The sequence below is a fragment of the Fukomys damarensis genome, unplaced genomic scaffold (genome assembly GCF_012274545.1).
Source record: "Fukomys damarensis isolate Sample0158 unplaced genomic scaffold, DMR_v1.0_HiC HiC_scaffold_37, whole genome shotgun sequence".
NCBI lineage: Eukaryota > Metazoa > Chordata > Mammalia > Rodentia > Bathyergidae > Fukomys > Fukomys damarensis.
The window spans coordinates 29,119,733-29,147,053 of NW_022900949.1; the positions used below are offsets into that span (position 1 = coordinate 29,119,733).

Below are 27,321 nucleotides of genomic sequence, written 5' to 3' on the forward strand. Positions count from 1 at the left end.
CCCAGAGATCTATCAAAACCTCTGGGAACACAGGGTACACAGGTGCAGAAGTTAGTAATATGATGAGGTTTGTGCAAGTACTCTTTGCATCAGTATTCTAGGTCTAAATCCATCATAGAAGTGTGGATGAGAATGGAAGTTATGAAACTGAGACAAGACTGAATAAATGGGAACTTCTTTTAAAAACCAGTTTACTCTGATTTTAAAAGTAATAGGTAAGATAGATATACCTGGCAGAAAGCTAGAAAATTTAAAAAAATATATAGTGCTGTGTGTAACAGTTCATATAAATTTGAGTTGTAAATGGAAAAATAATACAAAATATTAATTATAAGTGACTTTTGCAAAAAACTTGAATTATACAAGTCCTTCCTCTTACCTCTACCTGTCTTCTCTCAAAATCAAAGAAGAAAAGAATTAATTTCAAAGCTGGAACCAAATGTCCTGCCTTGTGATATCAGCACTTTTGTTGATAAATAGAAAAGATTTTCTATGAGGATTAATCTCGAATTATGTGAGGTCTTCAGTTATGTTGTCCTTACATAAAATAATGACCACTGGGATAGAGAAGAAAATGGGAACTACCTGGCAATCTTACCACCCACTATAATTGCTATTCCCAATTTGATATATGTGGATAGGAATAGATTTTATTGATGTTTTAAATACTGTTTTATCCCATTTTTTTACTTAGTGAAAAATGCATGGTGATTATAATCCGTAGTACTGACTATAACTGTATAGCATTCTACCTTTTGTATGCTACAACTTGATTGCTATCAGTACCATAATAGGTGATTTTCATTTTTTTTCCTATTAAAGGCATTTCTAAGTATCTTTATAAATGCATGACCTTGTACATATGTATGTGGGCACTGATATCTGTTAGGATTTATTTTTTGGAGGTAAAGAAATACGAGAGGTAAAGAGTGTAAGAAGCTGAAGAATTCAAAGGATGGTTGGACTGCATATTAACAACTTGTCGTCCAGGAAGATTGTGCCCAGATACGGTTCTATGAATAGTACATGATATACCCCAGATCTGGCAGTTGTTGTTCTAATCTCTTTGCTTGTGACATTACCTGAGGATTAGAAGCTGCTGAGGTATTATGTGATCAGTGATGATAAAAATAGTAAAACTTCAATGAAACATTATTTTAGTTTTCCTATAGTATAATGCAGTAAAAAGTTTGATTTCCTCATATTAACAGAGCATATATACGGAAAACACATTTTGTATTATTCCTAAAATTGTTCTTGGTGAAATGTTGAGTCACTCTGTTTCCATTCGGCCCTAGGCAGTACAATGTGGATTATAAACTGGAGACTTACCTGAAGATAGCTAGGTTGTATCTGGAGGACGATGACCCTGTGCAGGCAGAGGCATACATAAACCGAGCGTCCCTGCTTCAGAACGAATCAACCAATGAGCAGTTACAGATACACTATAAGGTAACAGCTGAACCGTTTGGGAATTCACTTTGTGTGAGAGAACCCAGTCATGCTAAGATGTTCCAGAATGTCTGATAAATGCTTTTATAGTCTAGAAATTTTTTCTCTTTTTTTGTTTTTGTATTTTAGTTTTAATTTTTCCCCTAATTGGAACATTTTCCCACCTGTAGGTATGCTATGCACGTGTTCTTGATTATAGAAGAAAATTCATTGAAGCCGCACAAAGGTACAATGAGCTCTCTTACAAGACAATAGTCCATGAAAGTGAAAGACTAGAGGCCTTAAAACATGCTTTGCACTGTACCATCTTAGCATCAGCAGGTAAACACGTAATTTATGCCTAAATGAATCAAAAATGAAGTTAATTGTCTTGGCTTAATAACTATTCTGTTGGAAAACTTAGCAAAGAGCAATTCTCAGATTGTCTTCTTAATCCAATTTAAACGTGTAAACAGTTTAAAATAGTGATAAAATGGTTTGTAAACTTTAAAAAAGTCTAATGTGAATGCATCAGTCTGTTACCCACAAATTAGGAATAGTTGAGAGTGAATATCAAGTTTAATTTTAAGATTTCACCGAAAAAAATGGAAATCAGATTGAGAATTACCGAAACTAAAATTAAAAATTCACACACTACTTTTTTGAAATTTCTTAAACCTTCATGTCTCAGTTTTAGACATTGCTTTCATCCTTCAACAAATACGGACGATAAAATTTTTATTACATTTTAGGATATAATTCATTTATCTTGTAAAACAGAAAAGAGTAGGAGTGCTAATTCTGAGCCCTGGCTTTTTTAAGTCATTCTGAAATCTTCATTCTTGAACTGTATTTCTTTCAATATAAAAGTGTTTTTTTGTGTGTGTGTTTTTGCTTTTTTAGTTTTTTGAGACAAGGTCTCGCTTATATAGTTTAAGCCAGCCTTGAACTCACTATGTAGTGTAGGTTGGCCTCAAACTCTCAGTTGACCCTCCTGGCTTAGCCTCCCAAGAGCTGGGATTACATGCAAGCACTACCATGCCTGGCTGTTTATTTTTTGAGACAAGGTCTCACTATGCAGTTCAGGCTGACCTTGAACTTACTGTGTACCTCAGGCTGGCCTCAAACTTGCAGCAATCCTCCTGCCTCAGATTCCCCATTGCTGGGATTACAGGTGTGCATTACAATGCCCAGCTAAAGGTGTTTCTGTCTTTTTGTTTTTGTTTTGCGGTAATGGGGATCGAACTCAGGACCTTGTGCTTGTGAGGCAGGTGGCAGCACCACTGAGCTAAACCCCCAGCCCAGCTAAAAGTGTTTCTATATCCAAATGATAGCATGGTAAAACACACTTTTGCAATTTACGTTTTTCATGTAACTAAGAATGTAGTGCTCACTTCTTGGCCTTTTGGGTAAGATCAAGTGTAGAATGTAGTGATCTTTACATGTGAGGAGGTAAGAGTTCCTTCTTCTTCCTTATTTTGGCAGTGTAGAAGATTGACCCAGTGCCTTGTGCATACTAGGCACACACTCCAGCACTGACCTAAACCCCAGCCCAGCTGCTCATCCATTTTGATTGTCTGTTACCTGGCTCTGTCATTATGTATTGAGTCTTTTGCAGACAGTGCTATAGTGATTATGCACATAGATACGTATTCGTCCAGTTTAAATTCCTCAGTCGAAGGGCATTGATAGAAGTTATACATTACACTTTTACCGCTAAACAAAAATGTTCATGAGTATCAGATTCTTCATACAGAAAATTACCCAATATTTTGATCTTTGCCAATATCATAGAAAAAAGTGGTATGTCTCTTTAGTTATAATTCATATTCCATTGATGATAAGTATCCTTTGAGTATTTTGTTGAACACTTGTATATCTTTTTGAGCCAACGCTATGTTCCATTGACCATTTTTTCACTTGTAAATGTATAGAAGAAAACACAGTTTTTTCTAATTTGATGTCTCTCTTTTTTTCTTTTGGCTTGCTTTGTGACATCTTTGCCATGAAGAAACTTCATTTTTTGTCTGTTTGCTTTTTGGGAAGGGGATGCTACAGATTGAATGCAGTGCTGTGGCACTGAGCCATGCACTCATCCCCTGATTTTTGCACAGCTAAACGCATTTGTAGACTTGCTTAGATCTTTTCTGCTCTTTTAAATCATCTCATTTTATTTTAATACTTTAGGTTATCAAATTCTTTGGTGTCAGGATCCCTTTACACTCTGAAAAATTACTGAGAACCCTGGATGACTTTTATTTACATAGATTATATCTGTTGACTTCTATATTAGAAATTGAAATAAACACCATTTATTTGTTTGGGTTTTTTTTTTTTTTTTTTTTTTTTTTTTTTTTTTTTTTTTTTTATAAGGGTTTTTATTTTTTTTTTTTTTGGTTTTTTGAGACAGGGTCTCACTATGTAGTTGAGACTGACCTGGAACTCACTAAGTAACCCAGGCTGGTCTGGAACTCACAGTGATCCTCCTGCCTCAGCCTTCCAAGTGCTGGGATTAAGGTATGCGCCACCACACCCGGCGTAAATGCCATTTATTAATTTAAAAGTAATAATAATAGAATCATTGCACAGAAATATAAGTGGTATATTTTTATTAAAAATATAGCTTCCAAAGCAAAAAATGTTACTGAGAGTGGAATTTTCATGTGTGTGTGTGTGTGTGTGTGTGTGTGTGTTTTCTTTTTTTTCTTTTTGGGAGATGTTTTTTGAGACAGGATCTTGCTTTGTAGTGCAGTCTAGGCTTGAGCTCACTATGCAGTTCAGGTTGGCCACAAACTCTCAGCAATCTTCCTGCCTCATACTGGGATTACGGGCATGCACCACCACACCTGGCCCTTGTTTTACATATTTTCAAGTCTTGTTTTTTTTTAATACCAGGGCTCAAACCCGGGACCTTACCCTTGCAAAGCAGGTGGTGGAACCACTGAGCTAAATCCCTGGCCCTCAAATCTTTTAAAATTTCTAGTTTAGGGCCGGGGGTTTAGCTCAGTGGTTCTGCCACCTGCCTCACACAAGCACAAGGTCCCGAGTTAAATCCCTCGTACCAAAAAAAAAAATTTTTTTTATCTAGCTTAATTGAAAAAAGCTAAATTATTCTAGATAACTTGTGCAGTCACTCTTTTTTAATGTCTTGGTTGAAGTGTATGAAAAATATCCAGCCTCACACAGGTGTGCAGCTGGAAAAGAGATGCATATTTTGGGATATTTTCTGATAAAATGGGTATTTTTGATACTATCCTTCACGGGACAAGTGGTATAGTTTTTTATAGATAAGTTGCAGTGTGAAATTTGAAACCATACCAGTAAGCCTGTCACAGTTTGTTATGTTAAAACCTTGGTCTGTCTTGCACTTTGTATCATTTTCTATACATATAGCATTTTTGTGCCATCGTGTATGAGTGCTTTAATAAATATTGGTTCACTGAGTTACATGGAGCTTCCAAATACTGACTCTGTAAAAATTACATTTGAATATATTACCAATGATCTCACCAGAAAAATTTTTAAATATTGCAGTTATCAAGCTCATAAAGCAAATATGTTTTCCACATACAATTTTTGCTTGAAAACTAATTTTATCTGGAGCAGCGATGCTCTTGGTTGGTTTATTTTATTTTATTTATTTTTTTGATACCAGGGATTGAACTGAGGACCTTGCCCTTGCAAGACTGGTGGCGGAACCACTGAGCTAAATCCCTGGCTTTCTTGGTGGTTTTTATTATAGTCACAGGCTCACTTTGTTCTTAATAAAGTATTTTTCTACATAACTACTGGCCCAGTTGTCTCAGGAATACTATTTACTTATTTATTGAGACAGGGTCTCACTATGTAGTTGAGACTGACCTGGAACTCACTATTAGCCCAGGCTGGTCTCAAACTCACAGCGATCCTCCTGCCTCAGCCTCCCCAGTTCTGGGATTACAGGTGTGTGCCACCACTCCCGGCTTCAGGAATACCTTTTATAGCTGCCATTTTCTCCCTAAACAAAGAAAAAACTGAAGTGTGGCATTTGGTGATTATATCTTTAGATTCTTTTAGCCTAGAATAGTCTTCACATCCTGAAGAGTTCCAGGAAGTTCCTTCATTCTAGATGTCTAATATGTTATTTAATTTACTTGTTTCTTTTGTTTGTTTGTTTTGCTTTGTTTGGTACCGAAGATTGAACTCAGGCTGTTGCACTTGCGAGGAAGGCGGTGGCACCACTGAGCTAAATCCCTGGCCCTACTTATTTCTTAAAATTGTGTATTTCCTAAGAAGTGAAAGTTAGTGAGCTAAGGGTTAGATTTTACACAAGTTAAAAATATTTCTAGGAAGGGGCCAGGGATTTAGCTCAGTGGTTCTGCTGCGTACTTTGCAAAGTCAAGGTCCTGAGTTCAATCCCATGTTTCTAGGAAGACTGCCTTGTACTAATGCCCAGTGTATTCACTTATGTCACATAGGGACACATCATGTCAAGTCGTCCCACTATTAATGGTGCTGAGTTTGGTCATTTGGTTTAAGGAATGACTCTTGTATGTGTGTGGTATTGGGGCCTTGAACTGAGGGCCTCTGCACTGGGCCACCCAACACCAACACCCAAGACAGGGTCTCGCTATGTAGTTTAAGCTGGTCCTGAATTCATTATGTAGCCCAAGCTGCCCTCAAACTTGTGATCCTCCTACCTCAGGCTCCTGAGTGCTGGGATAACAGGCATTTGCCACCACACCTGGCTCCCATCCCTTTTTAAAATCAGAGTTTTGCTAAGTTGCCTGGGCTGGGCTCAAATTTGTGCTCCTCCTGCCTCAGCCTCCCAGCATGCTGGGATTACAGATGTGCCACCACAGCAGGCTGACTCCATTTTAAAGGTAAATTTTCTTCTCCGGACCTGCTCATAATCTCTGGTGTGTTGCTTTGATAATCTACAAAAATCTTATTCCCCATTTCCTTTTACATAATAATTTAGTACCCATTAATAATTTTTGCCTGGCTCATTCAGTGTATGTTACAAAATGGTAATTTGTTAGTTCTGGTCTTCAGCATGAGCTTTCTTATTTTCCTTTTTATTATTATTTACATCTTTATTATTTTATTTATTTATCAAACTTCTTTCTTTTTTATTTTCTACTTTCTTCCTTTTTTGTATTGCTGTGTACTTTTTTCTGCTTATTTTTCTGTGTATAAACACATATTTACAAGTGCACATATCAGAAATGTACAGCTTGATGAATTTTCACAAACTGAACACTTCCACATACCCAGCATCCAGAGCAAGAGACAAAGTACTGTCTGTGCCCCAGAAGTCATCTTTGTACTTTTTCCTAATCACTAGTGCCAATTCCTCCACAAGAGCAATCACTAGTATTGTTTACCTGCTTATTTTATTTTATGTAAAAAAAAATATAGTGCATTTATTCTTGTGTTGCTCTTTTTGCTCAACTTTATGTAATATGTAATGTCATGTGAGGTTGTGCTTCTTCATTTACATTACTGTGTGGTGTTATATTGTTTGAATATGCAACAATTTATCCGATTGCCTTTGGTTACTCTTCTTACTGGCTTAGTTGGGAATAGTATTGCTGTGCACATTTCATATATATTTGACTTGGTGATTGGTATTTATTTGTTTATTTTTCCATGCTGGAGATCAATCCCAGGCCTTTCCTGTGTTAGGCAGGTGTTCTCCCACTAAACTACACTCCCAACCCCTTGACTTTGTTTTTTTGGGTTTTTTGTTTGTTTGTTTTAGGTACCAGGGATCGAACTCAGTACCTTGTGCTTGCCAGGCAGGTGGCAGAACCCCTGAGCTAAATCCCCAGCCCTTGACTTGGTTTTTTAATTTATTGTTATGGTAAATTACAATTTTTATTCTCTTTTATAAAAATTGTCCCAGCTATGACCAAATCATATCTTTTTGACAGGGCCTCATTAATTTTCCCTACAGTCTAGTATAAAAAGGTACCTTAGGCTTATCTCATAATATTCCTGCCCCAGATTTAAAACCTATTTTTCAAGGATTTCTACTTCTTTTTAATAAGATACGAAGATTTACATGCTAGCATTCTATGTGTCTCTTTCTCATGGATTGAACCCAGGGCTTTTGCAGTGAGTTTTATCCGTCCTTTTTATTTTTTATTTTGAGACAGCTAAGTTGCCCAGGTTGGGCTTGAATTTGTGATCATCCTGCCTCAGGATCCACACTGCTGGGATTATAGGCATGTGCCCCGTATCTGGCTAGATGCTAGGCAGTCTCATTTCTACTAGGTGTCACTGTGGTTGGGCCCTTTTTTTTAGGATAAAAAAAATAAATAAATTTTTAAAAATTATTGATGGTATTATTTCCATTAGTTTGATATATTTTATATCAGTTGTCACTTAAAGGTCCTTGAAGGGTCCTGTAAACTGGAACACTGAATATTAAGTTTTTTATCAGAAATATTTGTTTTTCATTACACCTGTTTTATTAGCAAAATAATTCCCGCTCATTGCAGAAATGCAAATAAGCAAGAAGAAAATAGAAATGCCTGTGCTTCCAACCACGTTTAGGTTTTTATCCTGATCGTCTCGTGGGAATGTTGAGTCATCCTTGTTTGTGAATTTCCCTCCTCACTAACATTTGTGTTTCACCAACCCAGTCAGCACTCCCCGCACTTCCACAGTCATGTGCAGACATACAGAGCAGCAGGAATTTTGAATTCCCCAGTGTGTGTTTCCATCTGAGATTGAACAGGTTGATGCTCTGCCCTTGTGTTTCAGATTTCATGCTGTAGACAGATGTCCTCTCTGTGGACTGTAGTATCACACATTTGGTAATTTTGTGCTTTCTCTTGGTGGTCTTGCTGTTGACATGGCCTCTCCTGGGGTGTTAGCTCTCTCATGTTCCCAAGTTCAGGGATCCTGCGATGTGCTTCATAGAGAAAATACACGTTAGGGAGTCTGCCTTAGGTGTCAGCTAGGGAATCTTGAGTAGAAACACACAGAACGAGGCTGCAGGCTGACCACCTCAGTAAAACATGTCCAGAGGCTCGCAGGAGCCTAACCTGGATTTTCCATAGACAGCCATGGAGGACTCACTACTGCACTGGTGGCAGTGACTATGGAACATAACTATCCCGGTAGCAGGCAGAATTGGATAACAAGATGTGATTATTTTCCACTGAGAAATCATTGTTAAAATATTTGATGCACACATGTTTCCCTTAGGACAGCAGCGCTCTCGGATGCTAGCTACGCTGTTTAAGGACGAGAGGTGCCAGCAGCTTGCTGCCTATGGAATCCTAGAGAAAATGTACCTAGACAGGATCATTAGAGGGAATCAGCTTCAAGAGTTTGCTGCTATGCTGATGCCACACCAGAAAGCAACCACGGCTGACGGTAATTGTTACGTCTCACGCATGTGTGGTTTGACTAGAAGCATCTTGCTGCTTGGGCTGTTTCTTCTTTGGGACTACTGGGGATGGAACTTGGGATCTCTAGCATTCTGGACAAGTGTCCTCTCATTGAGCTACCTTCGCAGCCTAACTTGCTGTCCTCTTATAGAATTTCTGTATAACAAGGAATACCGTGGTGCCTGAAGGTGGATGTCTTACACAAACATAAGCTTACAGTATTCTTTTAAGGCCCTTACCAGAAGTGTTTTGTTTTTTACTTTTTATTAATCCATGTTTGCAGTACATAATGATGACATTCCTTGTGGGGAGTTGGTCCATGTACATAACACATCTTCATTCTTTTTAGATCCTCTTCTCCCCACCTCTACCATTTCTTGGTTCCCTTCACTGGGAAATATTTTGTGAATAATGCATTTTTTGGAAAACTTGTAAGAGCAAAAGAATTATAGACTGTACTTACAATACTTTTTTTTAAACCTTAAATGACTGATAAATAACGAAGCATCAGATTGTAACAGCATGATTATCTAGTCCTATTTTAGGTCAAGCAAAATTTGGTACAGTAGTTTGCCCAAGGTCACTCAGGGTAGAAGTGCTGCGAGTAAGAGAAGAATTTGGTGTCATGTTTCCTGGTGAAGGAATGGATTTGCTTCAGTGAGACTGCCTGCGTCAGGAGAAAGGTTTTTAATAGATGCTTGGTCAGAACATACATTATTTTATGTATAGTTAACCTATAGAGCTTTTAAAGAAGATTATTACCACAATACACGTAATACTAAAAGTCTAGATGTAGACAAAGTCGTTAGACTCGCGGCCTTGGACTCCCTGTGTCCTGCAGCAAAGAGAAAGCGGCAGAGTCAATTCTGTGGGCGCTAGGGGAAGGTGTGTACTGTTCCCATCTTGACCTCCTCTTGAATTTCTTGTATTTTATTTCCTATATTAATACTTTAAGAAGCAACTCAGTTGATTCTCATTTTTCTGTCTGAAGGATTTTGGTCCCATAGAACCTTCTTTTTGCATATCCCCTTGAAAAATTTAATGGTTTTATGTTTGGTTCTGGTTCTTTTGAACAGTTAATTTTTACCTTATTTAAACACATCTTGAAGTGTTGAACTGACTTTCTTATTTTGCTTTGGCTGCTAGACAGCTTAAAATCAAGTTTGTAGCCCGTCTGTGAATGGTCTGTACCAGTGGTGGCAAACCTGTGGCACATGTGCTGCGACAAGCTTTGAAAGCTCGGAAAGGTTCGCCATCACTAGTGTCTGTGTGTTTGCCTTGCTTTGCTTTGGTTTTTTTGTACCGGGGATTGAACTGCGGACCTTGCACTTGCGAGGCAGGTGGCAGAACCACTGAGCTAAATCCCCAGCCTGTGTGTATGTGTTTTGATTTGTGGTGGTACTAGGGCTGAACCTACCATTAAGCTACATCTCCAGGCTTTTTTTTTCCCCTTCAGTACCACAGATTGAACTCAGAACCTTGTGCTCACCAGGCAGACGTGGTGCCACTGAGCTAAATCCCCAGCCCTCCGGCCTTTTTCATATTGTTTTTATATTGTTTTCAGACAGGGTGTGGCTAAGATCCCCAGGCTGGCCTTGAATTTGCAGTCTTCTCTCAGACTTCCAAGTGGCTGGGATTACAGCTACACACTGCTGCACCAGGCTGAGTGTAGCTACTCTTGCTTTGTTCTACTTTTGAATCCTTTTATCCTCTTTGTATTCTGTGCAGCTATAAATTTTTTTGAAAGAAGACGTGTGATACACAAGTTAAAAGCTAGATAAACTTTTTTTAAGTTTCCAGAATTGACATAGGTGAGCTTCAGATTTCATGTTGAGCTCTCTGGTCATAAAAGAAAAGTGAAAATATATAATTAGATAATAGTACTAGTATTTCTGAGAAGCTCATTATCATCATGTGGGGCTGTATGTAAAAGAAAGATATTTGTCTTCACCCCTGCTAGACATTATTCCTTCCCTGTTTATCTTTCTTGATGTCTTTCTTTATTGGTATAACATCCTTAAACTAGCAATCCTAAAATGTAATTTTTTGTTTTACTTTTCATTTAAATTACAATTTAGTGGTATAATCCCAGGATTATGTAACATTTATTACTGATCTGTCTTGTTCTGGACATTTTTTTCCTCCTTCTTCCTCCTGTTCTTCTTTCACCTCTCTCCCTTTTCTTCTATTGAGCTCATGGCCTTTGCATTAAGTTCCATCCCCAGAATCCCCTTTTCTTTTTTTTCCACTATGATGCACAGGCTGGGCTCAAACTTGCAATTCTCCTTCCTGCCTCAATCTCCCAGAGTGCTGGGATTATAGCCATGTGCCACCACACTCAGCTCTTGGCATTTCATATAAATAGAATTATACAATAAATGGCCTTTTGTGACTGACTCCTTTTACTTAGCATAATGTTTTCAAGGCCTATCCATTTTGTAGTATATGTCAGTTCTTTCCTTTTTATGGCTAAATTCTATTATATGGATTTACCATTTCATTATTTATGTGATGGACTTTAGTTTGCTTCCACTTTGGGGGTGTAGTAGTGCTACAGTGAACTTTTGTGTAAAGATTTCTATGTGGATATATTTTTGTTTTTTTGTTGTTTGTTGTTGTTGTTGTTGTTTTTTGAGACAGGGTCTCACTATGTAGTTGAAACTGACCTGGAACTCACTACGTAGCCCAGGCTGGTCTCGAACTCACAGCGATCCTCCTGCCTCAGCCTCCTGAGTGCTGGGATTACAGGCGTGCGCCACCACGCCCTGCTTATGTGGATATGTTTTTAAATCTTTTGCATGTATATCTAGAAATGGAGTTATTGGGCCCTGTGGTATCTTGTGTTTATTACTCTTTCACGGAGCTAGCAAGAGAATTTCAGAACAGTTGCTTTATCCCTCCCTCCACCCCTCTCTGCTTCCCCACCCTTCCTCTCTCCCCTTCTCTTTCTGTCTGGTGGGAACTGTGGATTTTCCCTGGAAGCTGAGCTACCTCTCTCACCCTTTACATTTTAAAATAGGGTCTTGTTACAATTGCCCAGGTTGGCTTTGAACTTGTGATCCTCTTGCCTCCAAATTTCTCCACACTCTTTTCCACATTTGTTAATGAAAAGTCTTTTAAATTTCACCATCCCAGTTCATCGTAATTTTGGCTTGTGTTTCCCTTGCAGCTAGTAATGTTGAATACCTTTCCATACTCTTATTTTCCATTTGTGTGTCTTCTCTGGAGAAATACTCATTTCTCCAGGTTCTCCAGAAATCTCCAGAGAGTTCATTGCCAATTTTTAAATTAGGTCATGTGTCTTTTTATCATTTAATTGTAGGAACACTAAATATATTCTGTATATGTGCGTACATACCGACGGCAGATTATTTCCTCCCATTCTGAGTGTTGTCTGCCTCAGTCTCCCCCTCTCCCCCTCTCCCTCTCACTTGCTTTCTCTCTCTTACCCTCTCCTCGCCCTCGCCTTCCCCCTGTCCCTTCCTGCAGTGGCTGGGACTGAACCCTGGGCCTGTTCATGGTAGGCGTGCGCTTTACCACTGAGTGATTCCTCCAGCCCCATTCGTGGTATCTTTTGAATATAAAAGGTTTGTTTTTTTTTTTTTTTTTGGTTCTGGGGATTGAACTCGGGTCCTTGTGCTTGCAAGGCAGGCCACTGAACCGCTGAGCTAAATCCCTGGGCCTATAAAAGTTTTTTGATGAAAGTTCACTCTGTCTTTTTTCTTTTATGTTTTTGGTGTCATATCTAAGATACTATTGCCCAAACCAAAGTCATGAAGATATTCTCTGTTTTCTTCTAGAACTTTTATAGTTACAATGCTTACGTTTAAGTCCTTGAGTTAATATTTGTATGTGGTGTGAGGTAAGAGCCTATCTTTATTCTTCTGCATGTGGGTATCCAGTTGTCCTACTCCTTTTTTCTGAAAAATTATGATTTTCCTCATTGAATTATCTTGGCATCCTTGTCTTCCATCATTTGACCATGGATGCGAGAGTTTATTTCTGGATTTTGAGTTCTGTCTCCTTAAATAATACGTCTGCATTACACCAGTACCACAGTGTCTTGGTTGCTGTAGTAAGTTGTAAGTTTTGAAATTGGGAAATGTAAGTCCTCCAAATTTGATTTTGTCCAGGCTGTTTGTATTGCCATCTTCAGTGTACAGCCTTTTGTGCTTTTCTACGTATTCGGTCATCTTTTGTCTCTTTCCGTAGTGTTTTGTACTTTGTAGATTATAGATTTACGTTTTTGTTTCTAAGTACTTTGTCTTTTTTGATGCTGTTAGAATTGTTTTCTTTATTTCATTTTCAGTTTGTTCATTGATGGTGTATACAAATATAATTGATTTTTGCAGGTAGATTTTTGTAACTTCTGCCTTTAAGAAATTTCAGTTCTTCTACCACTAAAACACCACTGGGAAATAGGAGTTAAGAGGAAAAACTAGAAGATTTGTGGGTAGAGGGCTAAGGATGTAGCTCAGTAATAAAGTGCTTGCCTAGGCTACATGAAGCCCTGGTTAGATCCTAAGAAAAAAGAAATCCTGTGTGGACTCCCAAAAAACGGGATGGAAAAGAAGCAAGGGATGACAAGGAATGTTTCTCAGAATGCTCCCCTGGGGGGCTCTAAATAGGTCATGGACTTTAGCAAGTGCTAGGCAGAAATAGCACTTAAGCATCGTCATGCACCTTCCGGGGGGATGGGGGTCCAGAATTCCATCAAATGCTGTTACCTTTCTCAGAGGAGAACCTTCTGCCTGATTATCAGGAAGGCCAGGTGTCCTGCCTCCTGCATATTTCTCACATTGCCATGGAGTGAGGTACTGTGGAGTTCATAAAAGAATCAAGAATGGGGATTTTATTGGCCTTGCATAATTATTACTTACTGTTTGCTAGTATGTTTATGTTTGAAGCAAGAAAAGGAACATTAATGAGTTTAGCTTAAAGAAGCAAAAGCCCAGCCCAAATAATTAAATTCATTCACTTAGTAATTTCTTACAAGTCATTCATCTTTTCCTAAATACTATTTTTATTTAATGATATATTAATCAAACTATCAAATAAGCAACATTTCTTTTAAATATTGATTGGCAAAATGATGTTATTAATAATGAAAATGTCATATTTAGACATTTGCAGGAAATAGGTACTTTTTTAAAGTATAAAACTACTTTCACACTTATAAATGTCTTATTTATATTTAAGGTTCTAGCATCTTGGACAGAGCTGTTATTGAACACAATCTATTGTCGGCAAGCAAATTATATAATAACATCACCTTCGAAGAGCTTGGTGCGCTCCTAGAAATCCCTGCTGCTAAGGTATTGTCTTGACTCCAGTACACAAAAAAGGAAGTTAAGACACCAAACTATAGAAGCAATGAGAATCAGTTATAAAATATGTAATTGATAAATGTTGGTAACTGCAACAGAAATATATATATACAGAGCCTCAAGGAAATAGAAGCGCATGTAAATTACTTTTAAAATGCTATTGTAATAGAACTGCCTTAGCATTTTTAGTGTTTTGAGTTGTATTTTATGGTAAAGTTACCTGAGGTGGGGGTCTTATAGGAGTTCTAGGCTGTAACACCCATGTCATGTGAGTCTTTGTTTAGGGTCTGTTTAAATCCACTTCGCACTGCTTTATGATTTCTAACTTCTGTAAGATTTTGATACATGCCTTGCTTCTTTTTTCTGTCTTAAACTGACTCAAAGTTAAACATTTTCTCTCTTTGTGAAAATAGCTAATATCATTCCTAGGCTCTTTTTTGAAACTTCCATGCTTGGTTTAATTTTAAAAGTTGACTGACTTACTAGGGTATTTAATTTGACTTTTAGGGTTTGGTTGGCCACTTATAAATTTAAACAGGCTACCAATAGTATTGAGAATATGTTTTAGTTATCATTAATAAAAGATTATCTTCCTTTTAAATAATATTAAAAGTAAATAATCAACTTTCCTTTCACCTGACTTGCAGACCTTAAAGTCATGTAGTTTTGTGTCACACCTCTGTTTACCTGGTAGTGAAATTTTAATTTAGGATTTTCTAACAGTTCTTTACTTGTACATTTGGACCAAGATATGAACCATGACTTTAGTTACCATTTAAAAGATGCTTTCTAGGGCCAGGGATTTAGCTCAGGGTTCTGCCGCTTGCCTTACAAGTGTAAAGTCCCATGTTCGATCCCTGGTACCAAAAAATAAAATAAAATAAAATAAAAGATGCTTTCTTTTCAGGAGTTGAGACTAAGGGAAGTGAATATACTTTTAGTAGTAAATAGTAATTGTAGTCTATTAGGAGTGATTTAGGATTGATTGTGAAGATGTTCAAAAGTAATAATGACCAAGTCACAGTCAGTCTGCTTAGATAGCAAACATGTCTCCCAGTGCTAGGCAGGGATCTTTTGCTCCCCTCTAATTGTTTTTAAAATCTTTTCCTATTTGAGCATTTATTCTCCTTTCAATTTTTCTTCTTTTTTTCTGTTTTATTTTGAGACAGGTTCTTGCTCTGTAACCCAGACTGGCCTTGAACATGTGATCCTTCTGCCTCATCTCCTGAGTGCTAGGATTACAGGTGTGCACCATCATGCCCAGCCTGTTTTTTCTTTTAAAAATATTACCTTCTTAAAAGATTTTTAGAATAATAAACACTGTGGAGATGGAAATGAAATAAAATGAGAAAAACTAGCTGGGTTTTTTTCCTAAGATAAAAGACCCAATGAGAAGAAAAATTGTTTAATTTTGAGTAGAAAAGAAATTTGATAAAAGGATTGGATTCACATCTAAAATTTCTCAACAAGAAAAACAGATCCCAACAATCTTAAAATGACAGATTATACAGTACCCAGAAATATTTAGGAAGCTAGGCAGGCTTGTAAGAGGTCTTCTTCTAATGAGTGGCAGTTAAACACACATGTAAAGCTTAGTTATAGGTAGTGAACCCTACACCTTTCATTTCTCTTATCTTGAGTAACTGTTAAATGTGACAGTTAAAGTTGCTGAGAATTGTTGTTTTACAGGCGGAAAAGATAGCATCACAAATGATAACAGAAGGACGGATGAATGGATTTATTGACCAGATTGATGGAATTGTTCATTTTGAAAGTAAGTACTTTTGTGTATTTGGGGCATAATGAAATAGCAGAGAGCTGTTGTATGTTTATGATCAAAGGGAGTTATAATTTCCTTTGACCCAGAATCTTACTACTGGAATGTACTTATTTTTCTTTCCAGAAGAGGTAATTTTAAAAGTTATATTCATAAATCTGTGTAATGCAACACTTTCTAAGCCGAGGAAAAATTTCAAACTCAAATTGTGTTGATTCACTCATTTACTCATGAGACATTTATTGAGCTCAAACCATGTGTCCGTATGTGGAAGTGGCAGGTGCATTTCCTGTACAGCAGCTCATTAAACTAATGGAGGCAGACATGCATGCATGTCTCTTCTTCAGCTCCTTATTCCTACGTCTGTTGCACCCTGGACTCTGCTATACCTCAAAATCGTTCCACTTGTAAAATTTTAATTTAGAATGTCTCACTCTGGCCATCATCCCCTTTCCGGTCTCTGGTGATCTCTGGCAGCTCCTCCTACTTTTCAACTCTTTGTTGACCGTGTGAGAACCCGTGGTCCTTCTCTTTTTCCCGGTCAGTCCAGCCCTTTTTGTTTTTGTTTTATCTACACTTCTCTTTCCATGTAGCTTAGATCCCATAATCCATTAGTTCAGTTACTCTTTTGCAGACACTGTAGAACACTTACTTGCCTGTTGGCTTTTTATTCCAGCCGTCCAACAAAACTTCCCCATTGTCCATCTTCCCCATGCCTGCCCTGAGTAGCAAGCTAATGTTGCTGAGGAGAGGCGGACCCCAGAGATATGGCACTGTAAGTTCAAGTGCACAGGTCCTCAAGACCACTGAGGCTCAAGGTCAATTTCTCTAGCCCACTGTTTTTCCTGCTTTGCAATGATTGTTTCCAGTTTGGTTTTTCTTAAATCTGTGACTTTTTTCTTCCTCTGTCTGAACAAGCACAAAAAATTGTTTCCTATTTCACAGAAGAAAAAGGCCATCAGTGTGAAATTATTTCAACTTCTTTTTTTTTTTTTTTTTTTTTTTTTTTTTTTTTTTTTTTTTTTTTTTTTTTTTTTTTTTTTTTTTTTTTTTTTTTTTTTTTTTTTTGCTAACTTGTTTTGTTTTTTGTTGAGACAAGGTCTCTATATAGTTCAGAGTGGGTTTGAATTCACTGTGTAGCCCAGGCTGGCTTCGAACTCATGGCAATCCTGCTCAGCCTCCCAAGTGCTGGGATTACAGGTGTGCGCCACCACACTGGCTCTGTTACAACTTGTTGATCAGGTTCATGAACCTCTAGATTTTAGGTGTAGATCTAAATGTTACACTGGAACTCTTTGTATCTTCCTACCCATTTCTTTCATCTATGCTTAGGATCTCTCCTTTAACTCCTGTTCCTGGCCATCCACCAGAAAATAAGGTTTTGGGAACCTGAAGTTAGCAGTTATTTTTGTCTGTTTTATGCTTTCTCACTCTGTTGACTTCTTTCTATGAATATTTAAGCATATTCAGGTCTCTCCTATTTAAACAAAGACACTTTTATTGGCGACATCTTAACTTTTCAATAAAATGAGTAGTGTTGATCTCTCACTTCCTTCTGAACACCACTTTCCATGCCACCAGTGCTGTGGCTTTAACAGCTGTCATCTCCTCCTCCCTATTTTCCTGCTTTCCCGCCTCTTTATCCAGGTGTTCTTCAGAATCATTTGTGTAGATTTTGTGGCACCTTTCTTTTTGAATATTTAAATTCAGTTACTTAGGGCTTACTCCCAGGCCTTTGCCTAACACTACTGAGTTTTCATAGGTAATCTCATCTGCTCCCTTTGATTCAGTTACCACCTCTGTGTAGATGCTGGCTGGATGTAGCAAGCGTCATCTGATTCCAGACCTGTGGCTGTCCTTCACTATTGAGGTGTCGCTGCTGCTCGCTTTGTGGGGTCTTAGCATGAGCACATGTCCAAAACTGAGTTCGCTATCTCTCTGTGGCCAGCCAGCCAGCCATTCAGAATCCGCCTTCTTCCCTCTCTCCAGCGTTCTTAATCTTGACACTCAGTTTCTTCACTGCCCAGAATATACCTGCCAGTGGTGTCTGGAATACATGTACTTTTCTTCATCTTGTACAGTCTACAAACCTATTCTGAATTCCACCTTTGTACTGCTTCTGGTTTCAATAAATAACTTCTTAACCATACAACCAGAGTTATTGTGATCTTTTGCAAACAAAAAAAATAAATAAAAAACATGATCGAATCTTGCTGTTCTCTTACTTGCATTCTTTGAATGGCTTCCCTGTTGTTTGCATAATAAAGTTCTTCACGGTTTGCAAAGGCACTGCCTGGGCCTTTTTAACTTTCTCTTGCAATCCAGCACCTAGATCTTTTTTGTTTTTTTTCAGTATTGTAAATTCCTTCTTCTGTCAAACACCCTAAAATATCCAGCTTCTTCAGCCCTCTCATCCCTGTCAGTGTGAAGAGTATTAATCAGTAGTGATTTTCCTATCTCTCCAGATTAAATGTGGCTTTCAGTTGCAAGTTCCTGTGTCACCCTGAATTTCTTCCCAGCATTGATCCTAATTATTTTCAGTTGCATAAGTGTTTGCTAAATGTCTCCTTCTGCTTCCCAGCTAAGCTTCCTGGTGGAGGGTGTTAAATCTACCTTACCTTCCAAGGTATATCCGACATCCAGTGTGTAGCACAATCAGTGAGAAGCAGTCACAATATGTATGTAGTGTGGCAGAAGGGTCACCAAGGGAAAGACCATTCAAATTCATTTGTATCAGATGAATAAAATAGGAAGTATTTTTCTAATTTTCTTGGACTGAAAATTATAATGGTAAACATGCTCGTAAGGAGGACAGCATTACAGTGATAAAAGAGAGTTCATGATGCCCTTCTAGTCCCACCTCATCTAGATTCCACTCAATCTAAGCAGCCCAATATAACCAGTGTTGGTTCACCGTGTATCTTTCTAGATGCCTATGTAGATAGGTAAAAACATGCAGTTTTTTAAAGTACACAACATTCTGTAAATTGATTTGTAAATTTATTGTACATGGACATATTTTTGGTCAGTAGACAGAAGTTTAATTTGTTATATAATATTTCACAGAATTCAGCTGTTCCCCTTGTACATATTTTTATATACTAATACATTTATTTTCGTTGAATCAAATCTTTTTCTTTTTGGTACTGGGGATCAAACTCTGGGCCTTGCATTCGCAAGGCAGGTAAGGCATCACTGAGTTAAATCCCCAGCCCCCAAATCTTAAAAGTAATACTGTTGAGTCAAAGGATATATATATTTCTTGATTTTTTTTGGGGGGGGGAGGTACCAGGGATTGAACTCAGGACCTTGCATTTGCAAGGCAGGTGGCAGAACCACTGAGCTAAATCCCCGGCCCTGTATTTCTTGATTTTTAAGAGGCCCTACCAGCGTACTTACCAGAAAAGTCACAATTTCGGATTCCATTCATATAGGGGAATGAATCTTAAACAGTCCAAAATGATTACTTTTTTTTACTCTTTTGACATTTGAGGGGGGAGGATGTCATATTGTTGTTTTATTGTGCATTTCCTTGGCATCGGTGAAGTTTAATATTTTCCCTTGTATGTGGCAGTAGCATGCTGTTCTGTGAATTCACTTTACTTTTTCTTGCCCATTTCCTCCTTTCCACCACACTTCTTCTGACCTTCCAGTATCAGTTTCCTGCAGCCTTTATTTTTCCCCCTTTGGTTTTTTGAGACAGGGTCTCACTGTGTAGATCAGCCTGGCCTTGAACTAACTAACCAGTCAGTCTAGGCTGACCTCAAGCTCACAGTGACCCTCCTGTCTCCGCCTTCCGAGTGCTGGGATTACTATGCCCAGCTCCTGTACCTTTTAGTAAAATGATCACTTTAGCTTTGTTACATGTGTTACAAATGTTTCCTGCATCCTCTCAGTTGTTTTCTGGAATGCAGTGCATACTGTAAACACATCTTTTTATTTTTGTGCAACTAAATATGCCAGTATTCATTTTATGGCTTTTGAGTTTATTTCATTGCGAAAAAACAAATTGGAAAAGCCTACTCCATATGAGGGTGAAATTGATGTTTCCCTAAAACTTACATATATGGAAAGAGAGGGAGATTTCATTTAGTTTATTTCTGTGGATAATTTCAGGGCATGATCTAGTTTTTTCTAGATCAGCAGCCAGTTATGCAAGTATCATTTATTAGCTAAAACATCTTTTCTGATTGAGTTGTGTTCTTTGACATAAGTGAGAGTCCACATAAATGTTTGGATGTACTTCTTTCCACTGACCTATAACAATATGATGTACAATTTATAGTAAATGTTATTATTGGCAAAGCCTGTATTTTATTGAATTGAAATTCACTTAACAAAATCAAGCATTCTAAATTAAACAGTTGGTAGTATGGGATACATTTATCGTGTGTGGAACCTCCATCCCTGCCAGAGAAACATTCTTGCCTCTCCGAGAGGAAACCCATTCCTAATGAGCAGTTAGTTCTGTTCTTCCCTCCCTCAGCTCCTGAAAGTCATGTCTGCCTCTGTCTCTATAGATTTACCTTTTCTGCGTATTTCCTGTAAATAGAACCATAGAATCTGTGACCTTGTGGCTTCTTTCACTCAGTGTAGTAATTTAGGTTCATCTGTGCTGTGGCAGGTAGTCAGCCTTTCCTGCTTAAAGTGAAACAATACTCTCTTGCATGGGTGTGCAACAATTCATCCGGTTTTTCAGAATCGTCTTGGCTATTTTTTTGTTTTGTTTTTGTTTTTTGGTACCAGGGATCTAACTCCGGACCTTGCACTTGTGAAGCAGGCAGCAGCCCCACTGAGCCAAATCCTCAGCTCCATCTTGGCTATTCTTGAACACCAATTCCCCCATTTGTAACTTTAAAATTTTGTCCTTGTTATAAAACAAAATAGACAAGTGGAGATCATCTTTGATTTAATAAAGGTGAAGGAGTGATATTTTTATATATTTTGATCTGGGAATCTCTTTATGTCTAAGGTATCTGTGTCCTTTGTTTTCACTTTATTATTTTGGTATTTTGGTACCAGGGATTGTACTCGGGTCCTTGTGCTGGTGAGGCAGGCAGCAGAACCACTGAGCTAAAATACCTGGCATGGCTGTCATTTTTCATTAAATCTGGCATTTTTTTGGTAAATTTTGGTTTTCAATGAGATTTTCCTCTGCTTTTTCATTTCTTACCACGTATCACTGGTAGAAGGAAAAACCTAGTGGATTTAAGATAGTGTCTTAAAGATAGTATTTGCTGTTATTTTTTACAGTTTGAGTATTCGTTAGAGCAGGGTTCCCAGCGCCTCGGTCAGAGGTAAGCAGGGGCGTCCTCTGTGTCTGCACTTCTCCCCGTTGCTGATCTGCCCAGTGGAGCCCAGCTCCTTCAGATGAGCAGGGGCCTTAGATTCCCACGGGAGTGCGAACCCTACTGCAAACTGCATGTGCAGGGGCCTAGGCTGCGCCTTCCTTATGAGAATGCAGTGCCTGAGGCTCTCAGGTGGATGGGGCTGAGGATAGCCCCAGATAGTTCAGATGAGCAGCCAAGTTTGACTGCATAGACTATCACGGATCCATTGTTTACAGTCATCAGAACCCCATCAGTGAGCGCCAAGTCCGAATCTGACCCTTATCTTATTACATGCACGGCCCCCGCTTTGTCTTATTTGCCGCCTCGCACCCAGCATGAGCTTGTCTGGTTATGGTGGTACCTGATGCTGATGTGTCATGTCTAGGTGCGGGAGAACAAGCTCCGGGCTCCCACTGATTGTGCAGTATGCTAAGTTGTGTAATTATCTCATCATGTGGTAGAAATAAAGTGCACAGTAAATGGAATACACAGCAATCACTCAGAGACCACACCACCCCACCCCCATTCTACGGAAAAACTGTCTTGCACAAAACCAGTCCCTGGTGCCCAGGTTAGGTAGGGACCACATTTCAGTCCTGTTAGAGGCTTTGTAACCTAGACATAGACTTGTTTCCCCGCTAGATGGCAGTGTTGTGTGATACAGTAAACAGCGGTGACAAAACCCTGCTTCAGTGTCCATTCTTGTTGAGATGATTATGGCTAAGGTTGTTCAGTTGGTTGTTTTATTTTGTCTTCAAAAGCAGTAATAGTAACACATATTTGTGTGAATATGTTTTTACTTTGTGGTTGGGATTCTTAACTGTCTTAGCTCAGTGTTTTAGACAAGCTTTTGGGAATACACAAAATTTTTCCGTATTTATCTTTTAGCCCACAATTGTTGTGAATATGAAGGAGTAGCTTCAGTTTTATACCCGGCTGTATTTCATTTTCTTCTTTAGCACGAGAAGCTTTACCAACTTGGGACAAGCAGATCCAGTCCCTCTGCTTCCAGGTGAATAACCTTCTGGAGAAGATCAGCCAGACAGCCCCAGAGTGGACAGCACAGGCCATGGAGGCCCAGATGGCCCAGTGAGGCCGCGCACACTGCGTCTGCTTCCGTGTCACACAGACGGACTCATGTCCCTCCACTGCGTCACCACCGCATACATTTCAGTCCTTTTTCTGGGTTTCTTCCCGAAGACAGTAGAGCAGGAAGTGCAGGCTGTTACAACTGTGTAGTCCCCCGTTTGCAGGGCCAGTGCATTAAGCTAATGAGACGTTTTGAAAGCTTTTCCTTTAAACAGAGATGAGATATCTATGACTAAAAAGTTTGGGATTTGTGGTAACTTTGTAGTCATGTAAAACCTAAGTGCTTTGTGCCTCTCCAAATGTGATAATCCTAATAAATGGAGAAATAAGCCAAATAAAAGTAGTACTTTGTTTTTAGTGAAAAGTGTTGAAAAGTGTTATTTTCCAATTTCCTTCAATTTGCCGGACATTGATTTATACCATGTGCCTCAGATACACATAGATAAGTTATAATGCCTGTCCCCAGAGTCACAGGGCCAGGAGTCAAGGCCAGCTGCCAGAGCACACAATGGGGGGCTCTTCATTCAGGAGAGTCAGGGAGGGTCCCTCAAAGGCTTATTTCAGCCTATCTTACAGAGAATGCGGGGAAAGGACTTAAAGCAGCTGGGTCTGGTGGCACACACCTGTAAGCCTTGTGCTCTGGGAGGCTCATTACTACCCTAGCCTGAGGAACTTAGTGAAACTCGGTCTTGAAATAAAAGGGCTCGGGGGATGTAGCTCGGTATAAAAGCCCTAGGTTCAGTCCCCAGTGTTGAGATTAAAAAAAAAGTACGCGGTTGACTTCCACTTTCAACCCCAACATACGAAGCTCTTGGAAGTCAACACACTCTTCCTCCCAGCAGCCGCAGAAAAAGGCTAAGCCGACTGGAAAGTGATGGCTTTTCCTGGGATTGTCACAGAGCAGACCGCCCCAAACTGAAGAGATCACCGTGCCAGGTGGGATGCAGCAAGGGTCGCTGATGTTGGAGCACTAACCTAGTGGCTGTGACTTGCAGTGTCCCGGCCAGGCTGTCCCGGACAACGGTGACAAAGGATCCCTTCATGTTTCCGGCAGGGCAGGGGAGGCACAGCTCCCTCCCAAGGGAGGAAGTAACTGACTCTAAATTGACAGCCAGGCCATCTTCTGTAAGGGGACCTTCGCGGTAAGGGAAGCAATGGCCAGAGTTCGCAGAGCCTGTGTGACCTAACGAGAGGATAGACGGTTCCAGCCTCCGGCTCCTGTTTTTGGAAGGAAAATAGAACAAAACCACCTCTGACAGTCATAGCCCAGGGAATCAGGCCAAAAGCAGATATAATGTTACAGAATTCTTCCCAGACGCCTGATTACATCAGCAGGGATCCAGTATAAGAACAGGATCATGGCCGTGAGAGCTACAAGATACAGACTCTCTTTAAGAAGGCGTTCATAGAAAAGCCCAGAAAAAACAGAACAAGAAGAGAAAAAAATAGAACAAGGAAACCGCAACCTCTTTCAGATATATATAGCAAACACAGTCTAGCTTTTACCCCGATTAAATACAACTGTATACTAAAAGTCTACACATGTTTGACTGTTAACCAGGAGATTACAAGCCATGCTGAAAGGCAAGAAAACTTTTTTAAACTGAATTTTATCCCGTTCCCCTCAAGTCCTCTCCCCTCTCTCTATGTAACAGCTTTGGTCCCATTTTTTCCTTCTGTTTTCACTTTTTGTCCCTTCCCGCTTTCTCCCCTCCTCCTCCCTTGTTTCCCTTCCCATTTGAACGCTTTCCTCCCATTTCCCAACAGCCATTTTACGTATCAGTCCTTGTTTTCACACTCAGTTTCTCTCACAAGAGAAGCAATGAGATATTTGAACGTGTCCGATTTATTTCACTCAAGAGTATGGTCTCAAGGTCCATTCATTTAGCTAATAAATGTCTGAAGCTCCTCCTTCTTAATGGAAGAGTAGTATTCCGTGGTGTAAAAAAACCACATCTTTATCCACTTGTAAGTTGATGGTCATTTGGGCTGTTTCTGAGATAGAGCTCTTCATTACGAAGAAAACATGTCACCTGTGACCGAGACCGTAAAGAAGTCACTCTCGTTCTTTGAGAAATAAAAGTTGTTGCCAGGGACCATCGGGGACAAGGGGAGGCATCTACGTAAAAAGAGTGAGGATTTTAGTCTTTAAAGTTTCTGAATGAAGAAACTAAGGATGGCAACAAGTTTAAGACATATTTTACTTGCTTCTGGTTCCCAGTTCCTCTTTTATCTCCCCGGTTCCTCTTTTTTGGGGTGCTAGAAAGTGAAACAAAAAAAGTGGTGCTAAAATGTAGGTCAAAGGTAGTACAAGGGAGCGCTTCAGAGCGTAAAGTTCAGGAGGCGAGACCTTATCCCGGCCGTGGGTGTCACCCTTGTACGGATGCAGAGCCCTCGAAGGTACCAGGTTTGTACACAGGTGACTGGTGGGTCCCTTCAACCTGCCTGTGACCTGGCGGAGAGAGGTATTGTTTGCAGGCAACTTCGTGTTTACCAGAAACATCACATGCCGTTTTCTGTAAATCAAACAAAATCCAGGAGATGACTAATTCAGGAGGAAAAAAGTTCACAGATCTTCATTTTGCTTGTTTTTTATATATGCAAGGGTGTGAAGTGGATTTAATATGTGGAGTTGAGAGGGCAAACAGTTTAGACAAGGAACTCAGATGCCTCTTGGGTGTGTCCTTTTCTAGCCGTCGTGTAAAGACACACACTTCTTGACATTCTTACACTGCGTGTTCCCGCCTAGAGACCATTGCAAAACACGGTGTCACACGATGTGGAAATCACCTCCCTCACTGGCTCATGGGCCCACAGGCTTTTGGCAACACTGACCAAACAATTCTGCAGTGACACTTTTCCCCGGGAGGGCGAAGGGCTTTGTGATATTTATGCTGTTATCCAGGAATAAATAGTGAAGCAGAAACAGTTGGCTACTGGAAAGAGCTGTGAAGTGCTCAATTTGAAGAAATCGGTTTCTGTGGAATAAAAGCTGCACCCAGCATTGCTATGTAGCCCTCTGAATTAACAGCACTTTACTGAGATAATCCCCTGCCATGGCAAGATCAAAAAGTAAGCAGTGTGAGCCGCGACTCCTTCACGGTAGGGCAGACAGGACAGTGCCCTCATTACAAATTCTGTCTGTCTGGGCCTTTGCGACATGCAGTGCACCTGACCCAGCGTGATGCCTTATTGTTTGAATGAGGATTGTGTTGTCTTTTTTACCAGCTTAGTACTTGAAGTGATAATAGAGCCTGTCTGTTTGCTGTGTCAAGGCAGTGGTACATTTTTCTAGTGGTTTTGGTCAAATAGTTTTATTGTCTCCCCCTCCCGAAATATTTTGAATTAGCAAAAATCAAAATACAGCTTGTCAAAATTTTGGGAATACAACAAAGCACTGCTTAGGGGGAAACTTACAGCCCTGAATGCAAACATCAGAAAAAGAAAAAAAAGACCTCAAGGCAATAATCCAAGCTGCCACTTTAGGAAATTAGAAAAAGAAGAGCACATTAAATGCAAGTAGGCAGAAGAAAAAAATAATAAAAATCAGAGCAGATGAGATAAGAAAGCAATGATTGAAAGTCGGAAATTAATAGAGCAAATCAGTAAAACCAAAAGCTTGTTCTTTTAAAGGATAAATAAAATTAGCCTCTACCCAGTCTGAGATAAAAAAGACAGAAGTTAATATCAGAAATACAAGAGAGCCCTTCGCTACAGATGCATGAATAGGAAAGGAGGTATGACTAGCGCTCTGTCCATACTTCAGTCACCTAGAGGGGATGGGTCAGTTCCCCGAAAGACAGTCATCACTCATACAAGATGCAACAGACAATCTGAGCAGGCCCAGATCTGTCAGAGAATTCAATCCATAATCAATATCCATAACTACCAGGTCTGGATGTGCTCACTGAATTCCACCAAACACGTAAGAAAGAAATCCTAGCAGTTCTCTGTAATGCCCTCCAAAACATACAAGCAGAGAAAACACAACCCATTCTATGATACCAGCCTTACCAAAATCAGATAAAAACCTTATGAGAGGAAAACTAAACTGGGTGTGGTGGTGCACACCTGTAATCCCAGCATTCGGGAGGCAGAGACAGGAGGATCATTTTGAATTCCAGGCCAGCCTAGGCTATAGTAGTGAGTCAAGACCAGCCTGAACTATGTAGCAAGCCCTTGTCTGAAAAAACAAAAAAGGAAAACTCTAGCCCCTTATCTTTCATAAACCTAGATGCAAAGTTCCTTAACAAAATAGTAGCAAATCAATCCAAAAATGCGTAAAAGAAAATACACTATAACTAAGTGGGTATGCAAGACTGGTTCAGCATTACAAAATTGATTAAGCATCACATTAACAGGCTAAAAAAACAACAAACAAGCCGGGTGTGGTGGTACACACCTGTAATCCCAGCACTCGGGAGGCTGAGGCAGGAGGATCACTGTGAGTTCGAGATCAGCCTGGGCTACATAGTTCCAGGTCAGTCTCAACTACATAGTGAGATCCTGTCTCAAAAAACACCAAAAAACAAAACAAAACAAAAAAACAAATACACATTTATGATAGAAACTTTCTGTAAACTAGGAACACAGGTGAACTTCAACTTGTTAAAGAACACCTACAAAAACACAGCTAATAGGTCACATTTATTTATTTGCTTATTTGTTTGCTTATTTAAGACAAACTTCATTGTGCCGCCCACACTGGTCTTGAACTCCTGGCCTCAAGCAATCCTTCTGTGGCGAGCTGGATTGCCTTGGGCAACTCGGTCTGCGACTACAGGGGCCTGAACTGGCGACGCGTGAGAAGCAAAGGCACACACTTGATACACAAGGAATTTACTTTAGTTCCTTATCTCCGGATCTCTACCCTGCTCTCTCTCTCCGCGCCCAGAAGGGGTGGCAACATATATACCATAATGCAACCAATCAGCATACAGAGAACAGATTATATCCTTATAAGCATTCATCAAACACCCACGGGA

At 39.4% G+C, this 27,321-nt stretch overlaps 1 protein-coding gene across 1 annotated transcript in view; it reads left to right on the top strand.

Annotated features, from left to right (window-relative positions):
* Cops4 (COP9 signalosome subunit 4) overlaps positions 1-22,671 on the top strand; it is a 37,514-nt gene extending 14,843 nt beyond the window's left edge. Inside the window, exons 5-10 of the mRNA XM_010617252.3 lie at positions 1,299-1,452; positions 1,623-1,773; positions 8,629-8,799; positions 14,013-14,128; positions 15,830-15,914; positions 22,207-22,671. Coding sequence (XP_010615554.1) covers positions 1,299-1,452; positions 1,623-1,773; positions 8,629-8,799; positions 14,013-14,128; positions 15,830-15,914; positions 22,207-22,340 — 811 coding nt within the window. The 3' untranslated portion in view covers positions 22,341-22,671. The remainder of the gene's footprint in view (positions 1-1,298; positions 1,453-1,622; positions 1,774-8,628; positions 8,800-14,012; positions 14,129-15,829; positions 15,915-22,206) is intronic.
* The last annotated feature ends 4,650 nt before the right edge of the window (positions 22,672-27,321 follow it).